We start from the raw sequence: 18,628 nt of genomic DNA, 5'->3' as shown, positions 1-18,628 counted from the left end.
GTGTGGGTCATTCTTTACATTAGAGTGCAAGCTTGAATGTTTGTTGGCTAACAAAGTCCTGGTTTCCGCTGAGGTAAGATCCTTGGTAATTAGGGGATGGCAGCCCTTTTAATTGCCTTGCTCTTTTTACCATAGAATAAGATGATGATCCTATTTCAGATACTTCTCATCAGGCCCATTTCTTCCTCTGCTCTTGCTGGTAAATTGGAGACTTACCTAAAAAAAGAGTTATCTTCCCTGCATTTATGCATTTTGTCCCTCAAGATAATGGCTGTAATGTTCATGAGTGAAAAGCATATTCTACTCAGTAGGTAGAACATAAAGAGAAAATACTTTTTAAAAATGTTAAATAGGCCCTTCCTGGTGGTGCAGCGAGTCAAAGCACAGCACTAAGAAGCTTAAGCCACTTCCGCATGAGTTCGATCCCCGCCTGCCCCGGAGGTGACCACATGGCGTGGCAGACCTCTCCTGACCCGCCCGCTGCTCCCCTCAGCAGTGTACTTCGTCGATCTGCCTGTTCTGCTCCCCGCTCTGTCTCTGGTGAATCCTCTCACCCACTGCATCTCTGGCCTGTACCCCAGTTCTGTATGAATAAATAATAAAAAAAATCTTTAAAAAAATGTTAAATAACTTGTAATAACAAAAGCAGTAATTCAACTGCTGTAATTTGAATAAAATTTGGAAACATGTCCTTAATCAAGGATGCAGTCATACAATCTAGTTGAAGGATAATCAGATTTTGAAAGTCTATTGTATTTTTAACTCTAAAGCATTTAATTGATTATAGTACATACATTTTAAATTCTGGAATAACTTGATATAGTGGCCAAGACTATTTGATGTAAATTGACTTAGCTTTTCTTCTGCCATTAGCTTCCTCTGCACTTTTGGAAATGCCATGATAGTTCGTATAAGTCAAGGACCTAAAACACAAGAGTAAAAACCTGTTTGGAACTAATTTAAAAACAGATGTAGCCTTTGAAGGTGGGGGGTGGGGTGGTGCATCATTAGTTGACAATCAAACGCAGTGTTCAGCAGCCTTGGTATGGGCCTTTTCTCAGTGTAATGGAGATTCCCTGGACGTTTATAATATAGCAATATAAAGAGTATATGTCCAATAGGCACATATTTTGTGTACTAATATACATTGTATATCACATATATACACAAGTGTCACTAACATATTATTCCCTGGTGAATGATACTAGATCCCCAGAATGATACTAGATGGTCTAAGAATGGTGCCCTTGTTAGAAATTCAGCCACTCACCCTAGTGGAATTCCCTTCTCTGTTTTGTTCAATGACTGAGTAGAAGAGTCAGGAATATCTTTGTTTGAATTTCAGCTGCAACCTTTACAGAGTACCCTTGTTTCTCAGGTGACCAGATCTCTCCGCTGTAAAATGAGAATATAGATGCAGCCTCACAGAGTTCTGAGCTTAGATGTAACACAAAGCCCTTGGCACAGTCTGGCCTGTTGGCATGCTTTCCAGCGGCGCTGGCCCTGATGGCGGAGTCACTGACCTGCAGATTCCCTGCTGGCTCAGCCCGGGGTTGGAGGCCAGAGGCTGGCCCAGAGCACCTACCTCTTCCATGCTCATTTGGATTTAACATAGAGGTGACTTTCTGGGGACTCTCCAGGAGGGACCCACTATGAAGGGTGAGGGGTGAGGGTATGCTGAGCGTGCTGCAGCTACAACAGAAACTCCCACTGGGCCATTTCCCAAGGACGGCTGGCCACAGTCAGGCTGTCTCCTGTGAGGGGTGAGCCTTGGCTGACACTGCTTCCTTTCCGTTGGGGCTCAGCTGGGAGCTACATCCAGAGCCAGCACCCCCACGGCTGCAGAACGAGCGCCTCTGTGCCATCATGGAGCAGGATGGACTCTGCAGGCCCAGTAGCACCATCCTGTCTACACAGCCCAGCACCTGGCAGAGGGAACCCCTGGAAAAGTGTGCCTCCTCTCTCCAAAGGCTGCCTCATGCAGATGTCCCCACCCACAGGCGCTGGCCAGGGTGGCTGGCCCTGTCCAGAGGTGTCAGCAAGGTGGAGACGCTGTGCAGGGATGTCAGACAGCATAGGAGTCACCGCGCCCCCGGACAGCATCCCTCAGACTCCAGATTCAACACTCCCCCAGTCCCCGGAAGAAGATAAAAGAAAGAAGAAAGCAGAAGCCTTAGTAGCTGACCTCCGAAGAGAGAAGCCGATAATTTACAGGTACCAGGTTGCTGAAACTGCTTCGGGTCTTGTTGCTGCCTCTGCCCGGAAAGAACACCTGTGGCCTCGGGCCTCGTTCCTCAGAGCTGTTGACCTCATGGGCTGGCCCCGCCTAGCGCTGCTGCCTCTGTTGCCGCGTGAACCAGTGTCCGTATCTGACCTTCGGGCTGTTGCTGTGAGCTGCAGCGTCATCGCAGCGCCCCAGTCCCGCGTAGGTGGCAAGGCGCCATCTTGGATGAGCAGCCTTCTGTTTGGGATGTCTGAATGCGCGGATGCTCTCTAGGCCGAGGTAGCAGCTGCTGTGGCCTGAGTAACTTTTGCTTTCCCTGTTTGTGGAACAAACCCCATTATTGTTCCCTGAGCAGCTTGCAGCTGTGCAAGTGGGTGAAGAACTCAGTCACTGATCTGTCCTCTGCTGGGCACTGACTGACCTTGCATGTCCATCGTACCATATAGCCCTATTTCAAGGCCAGGAGGAAACCACCCGCACCCCAGACTCCTTGAGTTCTTTCATTTGCTTCTTCAGTTAGCAGTTATTTATTGAACACTTAGTTGTGTAACTGGGAATGAGCCTCCTGTGCTCTCCTGCGTCCTTTCTCTCTGTGTATTTTGTCCTGACCTCCCTTGGCTCCACATTTAGGGAGTGAAAATGTCAGTTCATTATTTTCTTTAAATGTGTCAAAATGAACTAAGTCAAATGGAAACCTAAAATGTTCATGATGATCTCTTCTTAAAGTTCTTTGTGGCAAATTTGACAAGCCAAGTACTCTCCTTTTGGAATTGAGGTAATTAAAATAGAAAGCATCAATGCATGCTACTCTAAACTTCGTGCTAACATTTTTAACCTAACACTGTAGTTAGTAGAGGTAACTTCAGAGTTTGATCCTTAACAACACGAATACTTATTCTGCATATTCATCTATTCATTGGTGAAGGTGTTAAGGTGAACTGATCTAAGGACAAGTGATGAGCGAGTCTTGAAAATGACTTCTTTGAAGATTGACTCAGAACCACAATTTTCCATGCTAGTCATGTGGGGGAAGGCGGCAGGACTTTCATAGTTTCTAACTGGCGGAAAGCATCATTTTAACAAAAATCGGTGGTTTCCAGAGTCATCGATCCACTGCCAGTTTCCTGGAGTCACCAGTGAGTGAAATTAGTTTCTTTGTTATCGGGTGCTGGCGGTGTGCTGGGTTGACTGCCCTGTTTCATATCTGTGTGGCCACTGGGTGTAATTTGTTCAGTCCTCTTGCTTTCAAAAAGAGACACAAGCCCCTTCAGCAGGTCTGAGGAAATCTTTCCTAGCATTCATTCTCTGTATCCATTGAATCGAGTCAGAAGTTCAGAGAGGCACGCCTGAATTTGCCTCCAGCATCTGACTGATGGCGACCTTGCCCATCCGTGCAGTGGGCAATATGATGTAAAATCGGGGGAGAGATTTGAGCCAGTGTTTCTTACCATCGTTTGGATATTTACTGAGATTTGGATACAGCTAGGCCTCTTTGCCTTTGGGCACTTAATGTTCCATCTGGAATTCAACATTTACTTGGCAGGCCAGGCCACACTGCCAGGATTTCAGCCTCACACTCAAGAACTTATCTCCCTCCCAATACAGATTGGTTCTGCCTGTGTCTAAGGTTTTTACAAATTTTAACTTTTTGATGAGCGTCCCTGGGTAAGAGCCTGTAGTGAAGAGCATTCTAGTTGAAAGTTCCTATCACATGTAACACTGGGACTGAAATCTAAGACATTTCATACATCATTGGTATTAGAGTTTTTTTTTTTAATTTATTTATTTATTCGTACAGAACTGGGGTACAGGCCAGAGATGCGGAAGGTGAGAGGTTTCACCAGAGACAGAGTGGGGAGCAGGACAGGCAGATCAACGAAGTACACTGCTGAGGGGAGCAGCGGGTGGGCCAGGAGAGGTCTGCCGCGCCATGTGGGTCACCTCCAGGGCAGGCGGGGATCAAACTCATGCGGAAGTGGCTTAAGCTTCTTAGTGCTGTGCTTTAACCCGCTGCGCCACCAGGAAGGGCCCGGTACTAGAGTTTTATGAATCATTGGTACTAGAGTTTTGTTGCATGTGATATAAGGAGTTTTCACTGAAATGGAAATTTCATCATCAAAAGTAAGCATTAACATCATTGTTGCTAACCTTTCATATCAAATTGGAAGATGCTGACATTTCATGGGTATATTTGATGGCCTATACCTGTGGTTTCTCTTATTTACTAGAGAAGAGGAGCTTTTGGGCATTTTGCCCAACTTTCCCTTGGATCATCACTCATGATGCAGGAATGAAATCCATCGGACATTGGGCAAACTCATGCAATTTTAAGCATATTAGTCATGATTGGGTTGCATTCTCCATCTGATTCCTTTCATCTTTATTCAGAGACAGTTTTAACATCCTTTTTCCTGGATTTCTAGTTCTCACTTCTGCTTTTCCACTTCTCTTGTGCTGTGTGTTGATGAATGGAAAGACATATGACAAGGGCATTTACTGCCTGTCTCAATTTCTGATCTGTCAGTCTGAACAGATATTTAGGGACTTTAAGCGCCCAGTCTTTTCCCTTTCCTCCTTTTGCTTTTAGTTCGCCAGACTGAATGCTCTACACCTGAAACCAGCATGATGTTACAGACAAATATTACCGATAAATAAACACATAAGAAATACAACCAGAAAATATTAACAAAAGAGCATCCTCTTTCCAGTTCTGCCTGTAATAATATTCTAACTCAAAATTACCTTTAGGATATTATAGGTTATCAACTACCTTTGAGGCAATTATTAGCGATCATTCATCATTCATCACTTACAAGGCCTTGACTATTCTATTATTTTTATAACTCCTCTCCCTCTTCTTTTTTTCATCCCTGGGCCCCTCCCTAAACTACCTTATTTTTTTCACTGGAGAGACGGCCTTGTTGGAAGTGTGCCCTGCTCTGCCCGAGGTCCTGTGCAGCTCCTTTGTGCTAAACACACGAGGCCCTTAGCAGTGATACCCTTCTCCTGAGCAGTAGGACGTTACGTGCCCTCCCCGCTTCCCAGTCTGTGCTGAGGGCAGGTGCTGCATCTTGCCCACCCACCTGCTGGCCCTAAATAATTATTGGAAGAACTTGCTTGCTCAATGATTCAGTGAATGGATTGCTGATATGAAAATATTTTGACACAATTCCTCCTACATGCAATACACCTTTGCCAATTTTTTTTTTAAGATTTATTTATTTGTGCATACAGAAGTGGGGTATAGGCTAGAGGTGCAGGGGCGGTGAGAGGCTTCAACGGAGACAGAGCGGGGAGCAGAACAGGCAGATGGATGAAGTACACTGCTGAGGGGAGCAGCGGGCGGGTCAGGGGAAGTCTGCCTGCCATATTTTTGAATCTCTCCTTACACCGCAGCCCCCCTCACTGGTTTCAGGACTCACCTGCCTGAGTTCAGTGTTGAAAGGTAGGAAGCCATGATTCCCTGGGTGGCTCAGTCTCCATGGGAAAGTAGGGGGAGTTCAGAGAAGAAAAACCTGGATGGAATCTGAGTGTCCCAGTTAGTGTGCTAGCAGTAAGGGCAGGCTGCCGAGGCTTTCTGAGACTCAGTTTCCTCATTTAAAAATGTGGCCGTCTGTTCAGGTTGTGGCAAGACTTGAAGACGCACGGCACTGGTGCATCATGTACACGTCTAAGTTGCTGATCTCTCTTCTCCCTTCTTCTCTTTCTCTTCCTTTTGTCCACTTCTAGCTTCTTTTCCGTTGTCGTATCACATAATCATTACCATCATTTTTGTGTCTACCCAGATTTATTCCAACTAAAGTTACCTTGTTACCTCACATGCATCAAGTAGAAGCTGCTGCAACAGAACTCAAGATAATGCGTTTTCCACACAGCCTGAATTGGATCCTGCTCCCAGAGCTTACCTGAAAAGCTTGTGGTGCCGACCTGGCCTGTCCAGAGGGTCTGGCTCACTGGTAGAGGAAGGTGATGGCCCCAGCCTCCTCATGGCCACTTCCCCAGAGTCTGGCTCAGACTCAGAGGCTACTCTTGGGGGAGCCCTCGGAGCAACTAGCCCAACACTTCACCCCTGGAGACTCAAAGTTTGCATCTTCCTCACCCCAGATTGCCCGCACACCGTGGTTCCCTGCCTTCAACACAACTCAGGCGCACCCCATCAGGGTGTGTATGGGGGGGCGCCCAGGGAGGGATGGGCACTCCCCTCGGGGTTGACCTCCAAAGAAGTAATTAATCAGTAATTATAACTGGCCTCCAGTACGATTCTGCTTCCTTAAGTAAATTCTTTAATTGTCTTTTCTATCGTAACTCCAACTTTGGAAAGTATTTTTTCAAGTTTTCTTAAGACTATTTGCATTTTTCACTGAATATCTTTTCAACCTTTGTTTTTAATTTTAGGGCAATTCAACCCCCCTATTTAGGATAACCGAGTTTGGGCTACTCCTTGGCCCTGTTTAGCTTTGGTGGTGAAATACATATTTTAGCAATCCTATTTCCTATGTTTTCTTAGTGTCTTAAAGTGTCTTATAGATAAAAGTGTACACTTACAGATTGGTTTGCTGGAAAATTTTGAATTTGCTGAATATAAATAGTGTTAATTTATGTGCTGTTTGGCATAAATTTGCAGAATGAGTTCAAGTCGTCCTAACTTCAAGTATACAAGGCAAAATTAATTAGCATGACCTGTTGGCGTTTATTTCAAACATAAAACCTAGAGCATGCACATGTGAAATACATAATGGATTTCTCCACCAGTTAATGTAATCATGTCTGGGTGATGAGGCATTTATAAAAACAGAACTAGGGAGAGGGGGTTCGCGGGGGCCTCGGGGGAGCCGGAGGAAGAACCAGGGCAAGCCTTGTGTTTTGACTGGGAAGGCATAATTGGTAGTATGATTTCCTCAGGACCGAGGAACACAGCTAATGCCAGACTTATGCTCCTGTTTCTGTACCTAAATTTGTCACAGCTTTTTCGCTGACGACTTAAGCTGCCATAACAAAATTCTGTAGTCTGGGGGGGCTGAAACAACAGAAAAGATTTCCTCACAATCTGGAGGCTGGCAAATTGAGATTCAGGGGCTGACTGGCTTGGTTTCTGATGGAAGCTCCCCTTTCTGACTCATAGAGGGTCCTGCTGTGTGGAGAGGGAGTGAGCCAGCTGGCCCCTGGGCTCCTGAGAGGGCCTTGATGCCCTCATGACGGCCCTCACATCTAACCTCACCCAACCCTACGGCTCCCACGTGCACATCACTTGCTGGGTAGGGCTCCGACAAATGGCTGTGGGTGCACACACCATTCCGCCCCAACATCAGGTAGCCCGCATGGCAAACAGGTTAGCATTCACTGCCCTTCAAGGAGCAACCTTTTAATCAACTGTTAGTCATTTGAACCCAGGTACCAAGAAGCAGCTGAGAGTGAGCTTTTTTTAAAGATTTATTTATTTATGCATACAGAATTGGGGTACAGGCCAGAGGTGCAAGGGCAGTGAGAGGATTCACCAGAGACAGAGTGGGGAGCAGAATAGGTAGATAGATGAATTACACTGCTGAGGGGAGCAGCGGGGAGACAGGAGAGGTCTGCTGCACCATGTGGGTCACCTCTGGGGTGGGGATCGAACCTGCACTGAAGCCACCATGGCTTGGCTTAGCTCCGCAGTGCAGCGTTCCAGCCGGCTGCACCAACAGGGAGGGTCCGAGCAGTACTTCTAAGGGATCTGGCTGAATTTCCTCTCCATTACCTTCAAAGGTGCATGGTTTACATGCTAAAGGTTTTTTGATGTTTCTGTTTCTGTTCAAAAGACAGGAACAGTGTTCTTCGAGATTATCATTCCCCTAAATATGTGACACTTGTGGGCTCCTTGCTGTTTCGTTCAGTGACTTCTGTGTTCAGTTTCTGGAAGAATAGGCAAAGATGATTGATTTCCAATTCAACGCACACTGTCCATTCTGCTCGTGACCCTGCTCCTTTCGCTGCCTGGAAAGGCGACTTAGGCGTTTGGGACACCTTTCCTCCCTTACACACTTACCTCGAATAGTTACCACTTCTCTGCGCTACTGGGGGTGTAAAGGGAAATGAACTTTAGCCCTGATGGGAGAGAGTCTATTCTTATTCCTAGGCCATAAGATGAGGGGTGCTTTCAAGCCTAATGTATAAGACTTGGGAAGGAAGGGAATGGGGTGTGCTTGCTGATATCCCAGGGAAAACAACGTAGGAGGCAATATGGAGAAGCAAGCCTTCTCTTTTCCTCTAAACCATCCTTTGTCCCTTAAGTAAAAAGGCCAAGGAGACTTCAGAGCCTTCAGAGAAACTAAAATCTACCCTTCAGGCAAGAATTAGTATCTCTCTCCTATAGTTCTCAAATAGCTACCATCATGTATTTAATATACATGATGGTAGTTTTTTTTACCACTTTTTACAACTTTTTATTTCTGTGGCTGTCTTCTGTACTACTATGTGAGCTACTCAAGATTTTTCATGCATTTAAAATTTTATTTTAGTCTTTATATTAATGTGTATAAAACCATAGCACTTGGCATTTTTAGGCATTTATTGATAACGAAGCTTTGAGAATAAGTGCAACGAGTGAAAGTTTTTTTTTTTTTTTAAAGATTTACTTATTTGTGCATACCGAACTGGGGTACAGGTCAGAGGCACAGGGGCAGCGAGAGGCTTCACCAGAGACAGAGTGGGGAGCAGAACAGGCAGATCAACGAAGTACACTGCTGAGGGGAGCAGCGGGCGGGTCAGGAGAGGTCTGCCACGCCATGTGGTCACCTCCGGGGCAGACGGGAATCGAACTCATGCGGAAGTGGCTTTTAGCTTCTTAGTGCTGTGCTTTAACCCGCTGCGCCACCAGGGAGGGCCACGAGTGAAAGATTTAAAAAAAAAAAAAACAAAACCAACCTTCAGTGCACACCATTGTCATCTCATCTGCGAGGGTTGACTTGGTTAATTCATTTGAAATTTTCTGTTACATTGTGAATTTAATGGTGTAATTACACTTTGAAAATCAGAACCAAGCACACACTTTCAAAGTATTGAGGAGACTACTTTTCCCTCTTTCCGGACTCAGAGGGTCCGCCCTCAGGCAGAAGCTTCTTCCTGTTGGAGAAAGTGTGGGCCACTTGCTGTATCCAGTAGACTCAGATGCCCCTCACAATGTCTCCCTGTTTCCCGAAGCCCTGCATTTTCACTGACCATCCTTAAAATCAGCTGGAATGTTAAGCTGTGAACCTTCTAGTCGTTTTCTTTTTAATATTTCATGTCTGTGTAGTCTGGGGTTGGCCGCCAGATACCCACGTGCCTCGAAGAGCTCGCGTCTCGGAGCTGGGAAACTGCACCAAACCCGCAGATAAAGCCCCTTGCTCGGAGCCAAGGAGCAGGTGTTCGGAATCTTGGTTCTTTCATTCCTCTCTGCTACACTGGTTCGGGCAAATACAGGAGCAAACGGTCAGCTGGCTGTGAGCAGCCGCCCTGTCCTGCCAGTGTGCTGTTTGCACGCGCCACACTTCATTTCACACAAGATAATGAAATGAAGGCCAGGAGGCAGGGACCGCATGGATTGTGCAAGCAGAGATAATAACAACTACAGAAACAGCTTGAGAGAGCATGAAGGAGGTGTAGGGAGAAGGTGGTGATTTTTTTAATTGAAATATATATGCAAACAATATTTATGCGATTGTTTTGAACCATGAGAAACACATTTTCGGCAATATAGCCAAGTCAGATGCGTCACTTTGACTTTCCTCTGTCCTTCCCCCACAGCCATCCCTCTGGGCATTCTCGTTGTACGTGGAGACTGTGACTTGGAGACGTGTCGTATGTACATAGATCGTTTGCAGGAGGTGAGTTTTCTTCGCTGTCTTGCTTCATTTTTTGTATTTTGTAAACAATTACCAGCCATATAGATTTGCTTCTGAAATGATGCATTTGGGAAGGAAATGGAAGCATTTTAAGTACACACCCCATCTTCGCCCCACACCCCTGCTGCTGTTTTTCTTCCTTAAGGGTTGAAATGGGAAAACAGGATGGTGTTCTAGAATGTTCCAAAAAGACTTGGAACTTCTTGTTTTCTTGCCAGACTATCTATCTATCATCTACCTGTCTATATTTTTTTTTTAGAATTTCAAAGGGCCCTGAAAATAATGAAGGAAAACAGAGATTTGGAGTTACGTAATGTTTTGTATCTAGTCGGATTTTTATTTTAAATACAACTTTTATAGCAAAGAAAAACTTTCTGTATTTCATAGGAATTGTCAGAACAAAGGAGCACTGCTCTATGATTACTTTTTCAATCTAAGCGTACCCTAGAGGAAAGGAAGAGGTCCCCTGTATGACGCTGCCATCAATTTAAGCATCCCCAACAGAGCCAGGAGACCCACTGCCACTATGTATACAGTGTTGTGGATTGTTTCAACAAAATTTTACTTGTCCACACATGGCAAAATGCTTCAGTAGTTACTTCATTAGGACATTATTATGTCCTCATGAAAGATGCCCGTGAACTCCAGTTTCCTTGGATAGGCCTAGAAATTTTTTTTTTTTTTTTTAAGATTTATTTGTGCATACAGAACTGGGGTGCAGGCCAGAGGCTCAGGGGAGGTGAGAGGATTCACCAGAGACAGAGTGGGGAGCAGAACAGGCAGACCGACGAAGTACACTGCTGAGGGGAGCAGCAGGCGGGTCAGGAGAGGTCTGCCACGCCATGTGGTCACCTCCGGGGCAGGTGGGAATCGAACTCATGTGCAAGTGGCTTTTAGCTTCTCAGTGCTGCGCTTTAACCCACTGCGCCGCCAGGGAGGGCCAAAATTTGTATTCTTAAAGCTGCTGGGCAGTTTTGTTAGATACCCCAAGATAAGCCACCATCTTCCAGACACATTACACCTCAGGAAATATCACAAAGAAGGTACATAGTGTTTAAAATCACTTCAAGCTGTAGCCCTTCGACTCTACTCTTGATGGAAATACTTACAGGTAAGAGGCATAAAGACCTGGGAAAAATGATCAGTTTTCCTCTTTAGTGCCATTAAGAATCAAAATGGGACTGTGAATTCAAAGTACCTTGAGATAGATGCCAGATTTTGAATACATGGTGAGAGATGAATAGACACATCATATAGTGACTTATTTCAGCTGTTTTTTACCAGGAATAAATTTAAACTTTAAAATTTGTGAACATTTTAGCATGTGGCTCAGGTCCAAATCAGTACTCCTAGAACACACATACAGTATCTCATTTTTCAAAAGAATGTCAGTCCTTTGTTGTACAGCTCACTCAACACACATACCTTAAAACAAGTGAATTATAACTGGCGCCAAACTGTTTATTCTATATAATGCTTGGTGAATTCAGGATTTTGCAGTACAAAATAACATGATCGATGAACTGACTTGGTTAGGCGTGCCAGTAAGTTGGTTTTCATCACACCCATTTTTTTCTATTTAAAAAATAGAAATAGCAAACTCTAATAAACACGAAAAGTTTTAACACTAATTAGGCACAGAGATTAAGTTGATAAAGCCCTCTGGGAAGAAGGTACAAGGGCAGACGAGCTGACATCTGCAGACAGAATCTGTGTACTCATTACTGAAGAAGCCTGCAGGGGCATGACAGTGAGGACAGGTTAGTTAGAAACCTTCACAAAGGTAGCCAGGCTCGCACAGCCTGGCTGGTGCAACCTCATTAGTTTCAACTTTGTGATAATGGCATGGTGGCCAGTGATTTTTTTTTTTTCCCCTTTGCAGGCTGTGTGTTTGCTATGCATCTTACATAATAAGCACAATTACCAAGACAGCAAGCATATTTAGTCTAAGATCAATAAATGCATTCCGTGCATAAAGACATGTCAGAAGCTTTTTTCACAAGCAGAAAGTTGAGAGGCAAATTAAAAATGACTCCCATGTATATAAAAAAAATGGCCTGTCTCTTACTTTTGGCCTTCTTTCTCAAGATTTTGATACATCGCACACTTTCCACACTTGTAATCTTATTTAGGATTTATAAGTTTCAATAGCCAAATGACCTTTCTTCTCATGGTCCAACTTGATGTGCTTTTCTTATTTTTGGCATCATTTTTTGTTTGACCTTGAGGAATTTGGGTGAAGTAGATGCATTCCAGATGCATCTCATAACATTAAATTGGGAATGCAGTTGATAGCATTGTGGAGGCAGTTTGCTGAAACTAATCTTAAGATATGGATTTCCTCCTCCCCCCTCCCCCATTTTCTCATTAGGACCTGCAGTCAGTTTCTTCTGGCTCCCAGAGAGTTCATTACCAGGTAACACACCATTGACTCTGCATGTTTCTCACCTTATGGTCAAAAGGAGGCCATGTTTCAGTCACTGTCTCATTCGGAGTAGAGTCTGACTTCACGCTGAGAACCCGGTGACCCTGTCTTTTTGATTTGCTCACATTCTCCTGGTTTTAGACAATGCTAGTCCGACAAAAGTTTGGACTGTGCCTCTTCTCCCAGATCATTTAGCAAAGGTTATATAGTGAAATGCTTTCTGTGACAAATCTGGAAGCGCAACTCCGGCTAGATCAACAGGGGCAGTCTGTTGGGTCACATAAGCAAAACTTAAGTTCAAGGGTGGGTTCTGCTCCAGGTGTCCACGCCACATCGTCCCACCAGCCCCCACTCCGTTCTCTCTCCCATCACTTTCACGATGGACGAGATGTCGTCTTGGTCCAAGGAGGTCGCCGTCAGCAGCCTGTGCCTTCTGTTTCTCCATCAGCTTCGGGAAGGATCTCCCTGCTGCCCGTAGCCATGGGGCAGGCCTTCCAAAATGTCATCTGGCTGGCCACCCCGGCCTTTTGACTAGACCTGGTGCACCAGCCTGCCTTTCTCATGGTGTGTCGGGGAGGGATCTGTCTGAATTTATAGCTCGTGCTTTAGCACCCGGTTGAGGCTTTGGCATCTATGTTGCTACACTTGAAACTTCCAGCTTAACATGTTTTCCCATAAACAACAAAAAAACACAAATAAAAGAACACCCTAACCCTTGCCACCTTCTATGTAGCTTTCACTCCCTGCTAAGTGATACCTGGACCCTCAGCCAAAGCAGCCCAATTTTGCTGGGGATTAAGGACACAAATGACCTAGGTACTCTTATTTGTGTGTGTGTGTGTGTGTGTGTGTGTGTGTGTTTCAAACAAAATGTCCCAGTCTTCCAGAGTCCTTTTTTTTCCGTGTGATTACAGTAGAAAGAATGAGAGTGCACTTAGGGTGCATTTACATTGAGAAGATATGTTCTACTTCTGAGACTTTTTTTTTTTTTAAAGATTTATTTATTTATGCTTGCAGAACTGGGGTGGGGTACAGGCCAGAAGTGCAGGGACTGTGAGAAGATTCACCGGAGGCAGAGTTGGGGGCAGAACAGGCAGATGGACAAAGTACACTGCTGAGGAGAGCAGCGGGCGGGTCAGGAGAGGTCTGTGGCGCCATGTGGGTCAGCTCCCTGGCCAGGGATCAAACTCATGCTGCAGGGCTTCAGAGAGCTTCATAATGTGGTGTTTTAACCTGTTGTGCCACCGGGAGAGCTGAGACTGTTGTTTTTTAATCAACCACTAAAAGGCAAATTTCACTTTACTTTTTAGATAGAGCACAGCATTCTTCACGTCACCGACCCTAGATAAGGCACTGTATGGGTAGTATCAGGCGTAATTTTAAGTTTTTTAGTGTGTCGTGCCTTTAAAGCTAGAACAGATTTTTTGCCTTTTAAGAAATGGCACTGGTAACTATAAGATTTTGAGAGTCTTTTTTAAAGAATATATAATTATTACTCAGGGACATTTTAAGTCTTTGCAATTTTATCAAAGTATTTCAAACATTCATTCTAAGTAGTTGAATCAGCTAAATGAACATCTTGGCATTCTGGCTCATTTGAGGTCACCAAGTTGCTGCGAGTTTCTCTATGTGGATTTTGTTTTCTTTTATTCTGTGCTTTCTTTATACCATGTTCGAACAGCTCTACAGAGATTAGGAAATGGTTGAGGCAGTAGCATGCGATAAAGATATTTATTTCATTTATTATTTGAGCATAAAAGCATACAGAAGGATTACTGGTCTTTTCTGACTATCTCAAAAGTCTTACTGTATTATTTACTTGCCGCCCCATCAAACCCTGGTACCGAAACTGCTGTGTACAAGCAGCACCTCAGAAGGTTCTGCACACTGCCCTTCCAGGACTCCCAGTGAAGTGATAAAGATGAGTGTGAGGAGCAGCCTCACCCGCACCCCTGCTCACAGTGTCTCAAGGAGTAGGGGCCCTCGGGCGGTGAGGGAGGCCTGGGTTAGGGGCCCGGGGGAGTATGGGAGTGTTCAGGAAGTATGACATCGCTTCCAGCAGGTGCTCGTGTCCACGTGAGACGGCGCTCTGCATGCTGGGAGAACTCGCCATGAGACAAGGAACATGTGCCAGGTGGTTGGAAAGTTGAGAATTTTTTGTCAACTCAGTAATTTGCGGTTGGTATTTTAGTTGACTATTTTTTAAAAGTAGGGAAAAAAAACCCAAGAGAAAAACGGCATTAGAACAGTCTCCAGGAGCCCAGTGCACCTTATTAGTGAGCCAGGTGGCAGCTTCTGAGCCATTTAAGTGTTTCGTTGCTTTGGTTCCTTCTTTTCCCAGATTCATAGTGAGTTGCCAACAAAGCACTCATGCTCAAAGGTGACACCTTGAGTTAACCTAACGAGGCATTATGGATAATACAGGAATGAGCTGGATATTTATAGCCTGCCTACGCCATCTCTGAAGCCAAAATACAAAGTCCCCTTCAGCCTAATGGCATCCCATGTAAGCTGTAACTAATAAGTTAGACAAGCAAAATGCATCGAGCTTGCAGCCTCAGGATATTCTTGAGCTTGGCAGATAAACTAGAATTCATAAAGAAATTGGACTCTGATTATCCACTCAATAAGATGCTTCTTGAGGCCACCTATTATGGAATGCGTCCTCTCTGCTCCTTCCCTGGACTTCAACATATCCCTTCTTTACTCCAAGTCATGAAGTTCCCAAGGAATAGAGGCAGAGGCAGTCATCTCAGTGGACTTTGATTGGGGGAAGATTTTTGCCCCTCAAATATGGGCCATTTGACAATTTGAACATTTCAGGGCATCATGGCTAAGAGAGATGGTCCTGCTAGAATCTGTGAGGTAGAGGCTAGGATGTTGCTGAACATCTTATAGCACAGAGACTTAGCATCAAAGAGTCAGCAAGTCTCAGACGTCAACAGCAAGGAGCTTGAGAACCCCAGAGCCATTGCTGTGACTCCCAGCGTGTATTGGGGACCACCAGCAGATAAGTATGAGGAAGAGGAGAGGAGAGCAAAGGAGGAGCAGAGAGAGAAAATAGTGATGGAAAATAGAAAGGCATTGATGTAGTGGACTAACACAAACAGGGCCAAAGAGATGTGGTTGCCCAGTAGGGCATCCTGGGTCACCAGTGCGGCTGGCACACAGGAGTGTGTCTTCCAAAAATATTCCCAGCTAGTAATTTGAGATTTTTATGAATACAATAGAATTCAGTAGAAGGAACAAAAATATATCTGTCCAGGCGATGCCTCTTCTTTGAGAGTTAATTGAAAGTAACACACGAATGGTTGGAGTAATTCAAAGTAAATGTTGTTTTCAAAAACTTTTATCTTTTGGGGTGTCTTTGACTTCATAAACAAAACTCTTGGCCAAATCTGAGTCTGCATTCATTTATTTCTCCTCAGACCCCTTCTTCCCCACACTCCTCCCTGACCATCTCTAGAATGTGGTCTGTGTTGCGTTCCAGCAGAGGCCCCGGTCCTGGGAAAATGGCATTTGCCACCAGTATTTGATTTATCCCCCTTCTCATCACCCTGACTGTTCTTACTCACTTCCTTTCACTGAAGCCTCGTCCTCTGCAACTTCTCTTCTGGATGCTAGAAAAGTCTTTCAGTGGATGGGTTGAAACAGGTATAAGGAAGTCATCCTGGGAATTAATTTTTCTTGTCTTACTTAAGGGGCAGGGGTGGTAAGGAACTTTGTAGAGTGGCTTTCATTTGGATGATCCAATCTGTCAAAAATAGCTGGAGTGAGGAACTTAAGGACTAGTCTGAGGTGAGATCTGCTTGCAGTTACAAGTGAAAGCAATACTGTTAACACACACACAACCACACACACACACCCACAGTTGTGATAACGGAGGACTTTCTCGCACACGCAGTAGGACTCTGAAAAGGTTAGGGTAGCTCTCATTTCCATCTTCTACCACAGCATCACTATTTCTTCATCACTCAGAGGTGGTTTTTTAAATGGCCACCCCATTTCCATTTTCTTCTGTTGTAAGAGTTAATGTAAAATAGATTTAAATAAGAAAGAGTCTTGAAGGATAAAAGTTCCACGTTAATGGGTCTGTTGACTGGGATTAGTGCTGGATGGTGATGTGTCAACACGTATTTCCAACCATCCCTAGCGGATCTCTTCATCACGGATACACAACTTGGTGGTGGATAGAGAAAAATGAATAAATTTTGATGGGGTGGGCATTAGGGATGTCAGAGCAGGCAGATGAAAAATTTGGATAGGTAAACAAGAGAGAAATTTAAAAGAAAATGATTATTGATTGGGCGCTCTAAAATGAAGCAGGGATTCCCAGTTCCAAGGGGCATCTGTATTGTCTTTGCTAACATCTTCCTTAAGTTTTATGAACGAAATAAGAATTCAATTCACAGTGAAGGTAGAGTTAAATGCTGGGTGAATACTGTTTAATTGGAAAACTTAGTGGAGTGTGTAATGGGTTGCTGTGCATTCATTAAATTATGTGTGCATCAGCTATGAGTAATTGAATGTAAATTAAGGGCACGTTTGCCATATATGTGGCCCGGATAATTTCCATGTCAATTTTATATAGCTCCTGCCAGCTGACTGACAAAAAATATATATAGCTATATGTGAGAGAAATATCAGTCTTGTTTTTGTGCATGTGACTGTTTTAGTATGAGAGAAAGGTATTCCATTCACAGATCAAAAACGAAAACTCCCATATTGGGGATTTTTGAAGTGAGCTGTATTTGTTGATACTATTCATTTAAAAAACATATAATTTCAGAGTTAATACATTTACTACAATAAGGACTCTGACATGTCCAAGGTCATGTCATTCTGCCTACACTTGTGAGTGATGAAAGTTGTACAGTTGCCTTCATCTAAATCATTTAGGTGAAGCAAAATAACAGATCCAAAAATGAACAAGTGTCCTATGTCATTGATGAATCAGGGGTTTGGTTAAGCAGTTTGAGAGAACTGAGGGAACTAGAAGGTTTCCATGAGCGTTGAGAGCTCTCCACATGCCGGCCAGTGACTCTGCTCATTGTGCATGCTATACCACAATTCACATGAACAGCTCCTGAAGTGTAGCTGCAGTCACACAATCACATTTCATTTTTTTCATTGATTAAACTTTTTCTTACATCATTATTTATTTTTGTACAATCTTTGATTTCTCCCCTCAGCTACAGCCTCCCTAAATCTCCCACCACCCAGCGCCATCACCACAGTCCCCTGTGCTCATCCCTCCCATTTTGACCCCTTTCCCTCCCCCTTCCCTGCTCTATTCACCAGATCTTTAGTTTTCTTGCAAGTTTTGTCTCTTTCTTTCTTTTTTTTAATCTTTTGTTAGTTTCCCTAAAGTCTTCCTATAAGTGAGATCGTTTGATATTTTCTTTTTCCTTTGGATAGATTTCATTGAGCATAATCCCTTCCAGCTCCACCCAGGTAAATAGACAAGATGCAGGAATTACATGAAGCCTAAGTACACAGAGCGACAGTAGTTACCTATGTCGTGTTCACTTCACACTTCAGAGTGTGAAGAAGTTGAGGGCCCTTTTTGACAATCTTCTCCCTTTATTTTGTTCCATTTTTAACCCATTCAGACATGCATTTGTCTTTGATATAAACACCCCAAGTTACTTCTCTTGACTTTTCACTAGCTACTTGTTTCCTGAGGTCTCTTGCATTTATTATCTTGGCTTAGATTTCCAACCTACACCACTGTTGATTTCTTCTTGGTGTTTAATTACCTGTCCAAAATTGTTGACACCGATTTTTACTTTTCTTTACAGGGATACAATACATGCAGGGTCTTGTCAGTATTTCAAATAAAAATGGATTGATATTCTTTATGTACATGCTATGCATGTTATACCATAATTCATTTTTAACAGTGATATGCCATAGCATTACATCTTTCTAATACATCTCTAACTCACTTAATACTCAGTTAAATATATATTGTATTATATATATTTAACCCTATCTCTATAAATTGACAATCAGTTTGGATATAGTTTTAGCCACTATTTTTGTAATCAGTGTTGCAACAAGAACCACTGTACAAATTTGATAGACAGGTTAACTGTGCCAGATACCATACAACCTGTT

General features: G+C 43.9%; 1 protein-coding gene across 5 annotated transcripts in view; it reads left to right on the top strand.

Annotated features, from left to right (window-relative positions):
- Positions 1–18,628, top strand: part of DGKI (diacylglycerol kinase, iota) — a 276,637-nt gene that overhangs the window by 183,933 nt on the left and 74,076 nt on the right. For 4 of the 5 annotated variants that reach the window (XM_012720852.1, XM_012720854.1, XM_012720851.1 and 1 more), the window contains 2 exons: positions 9,986–10,065; positions 12,455–12,499. In XM_012720852.1, the coding sequence (XP_012576306.1) occupies positions 9,986–10,065; positions 12,455–12,499 (125 nt within the window). The remainder of the gene's footprint in view (positions 1–9,985; positions 10,066–12,454; positions 12,500–18,628) is intronic. The other variant, XM_012720853.1, reaches the window with a different exon arrangement.

The sequence above is a fragment of the Condylura cristata genome, unplaced genomic scaffold (genome assembly GCF_000260355.1).
Source record: "Condylura cristata isolate star-nosed mole 26May11 unplaced genomic scaffold, ConCri1.0 scaffold00005, whole genome shotgun sequence".
Classification (NCBI taxonomy): domain Eukaryota; kingdom Metazoa; phylum Chordata; class Mammalia; order Eulipotyphla; family Talpidae; genus Condylura; species Condylura cristata.
The sequence above is the reverse complement of the archived record's forward strand: the minus strand, read 5'-3'. Positions and strand labels throughout refer to the sequence as shown.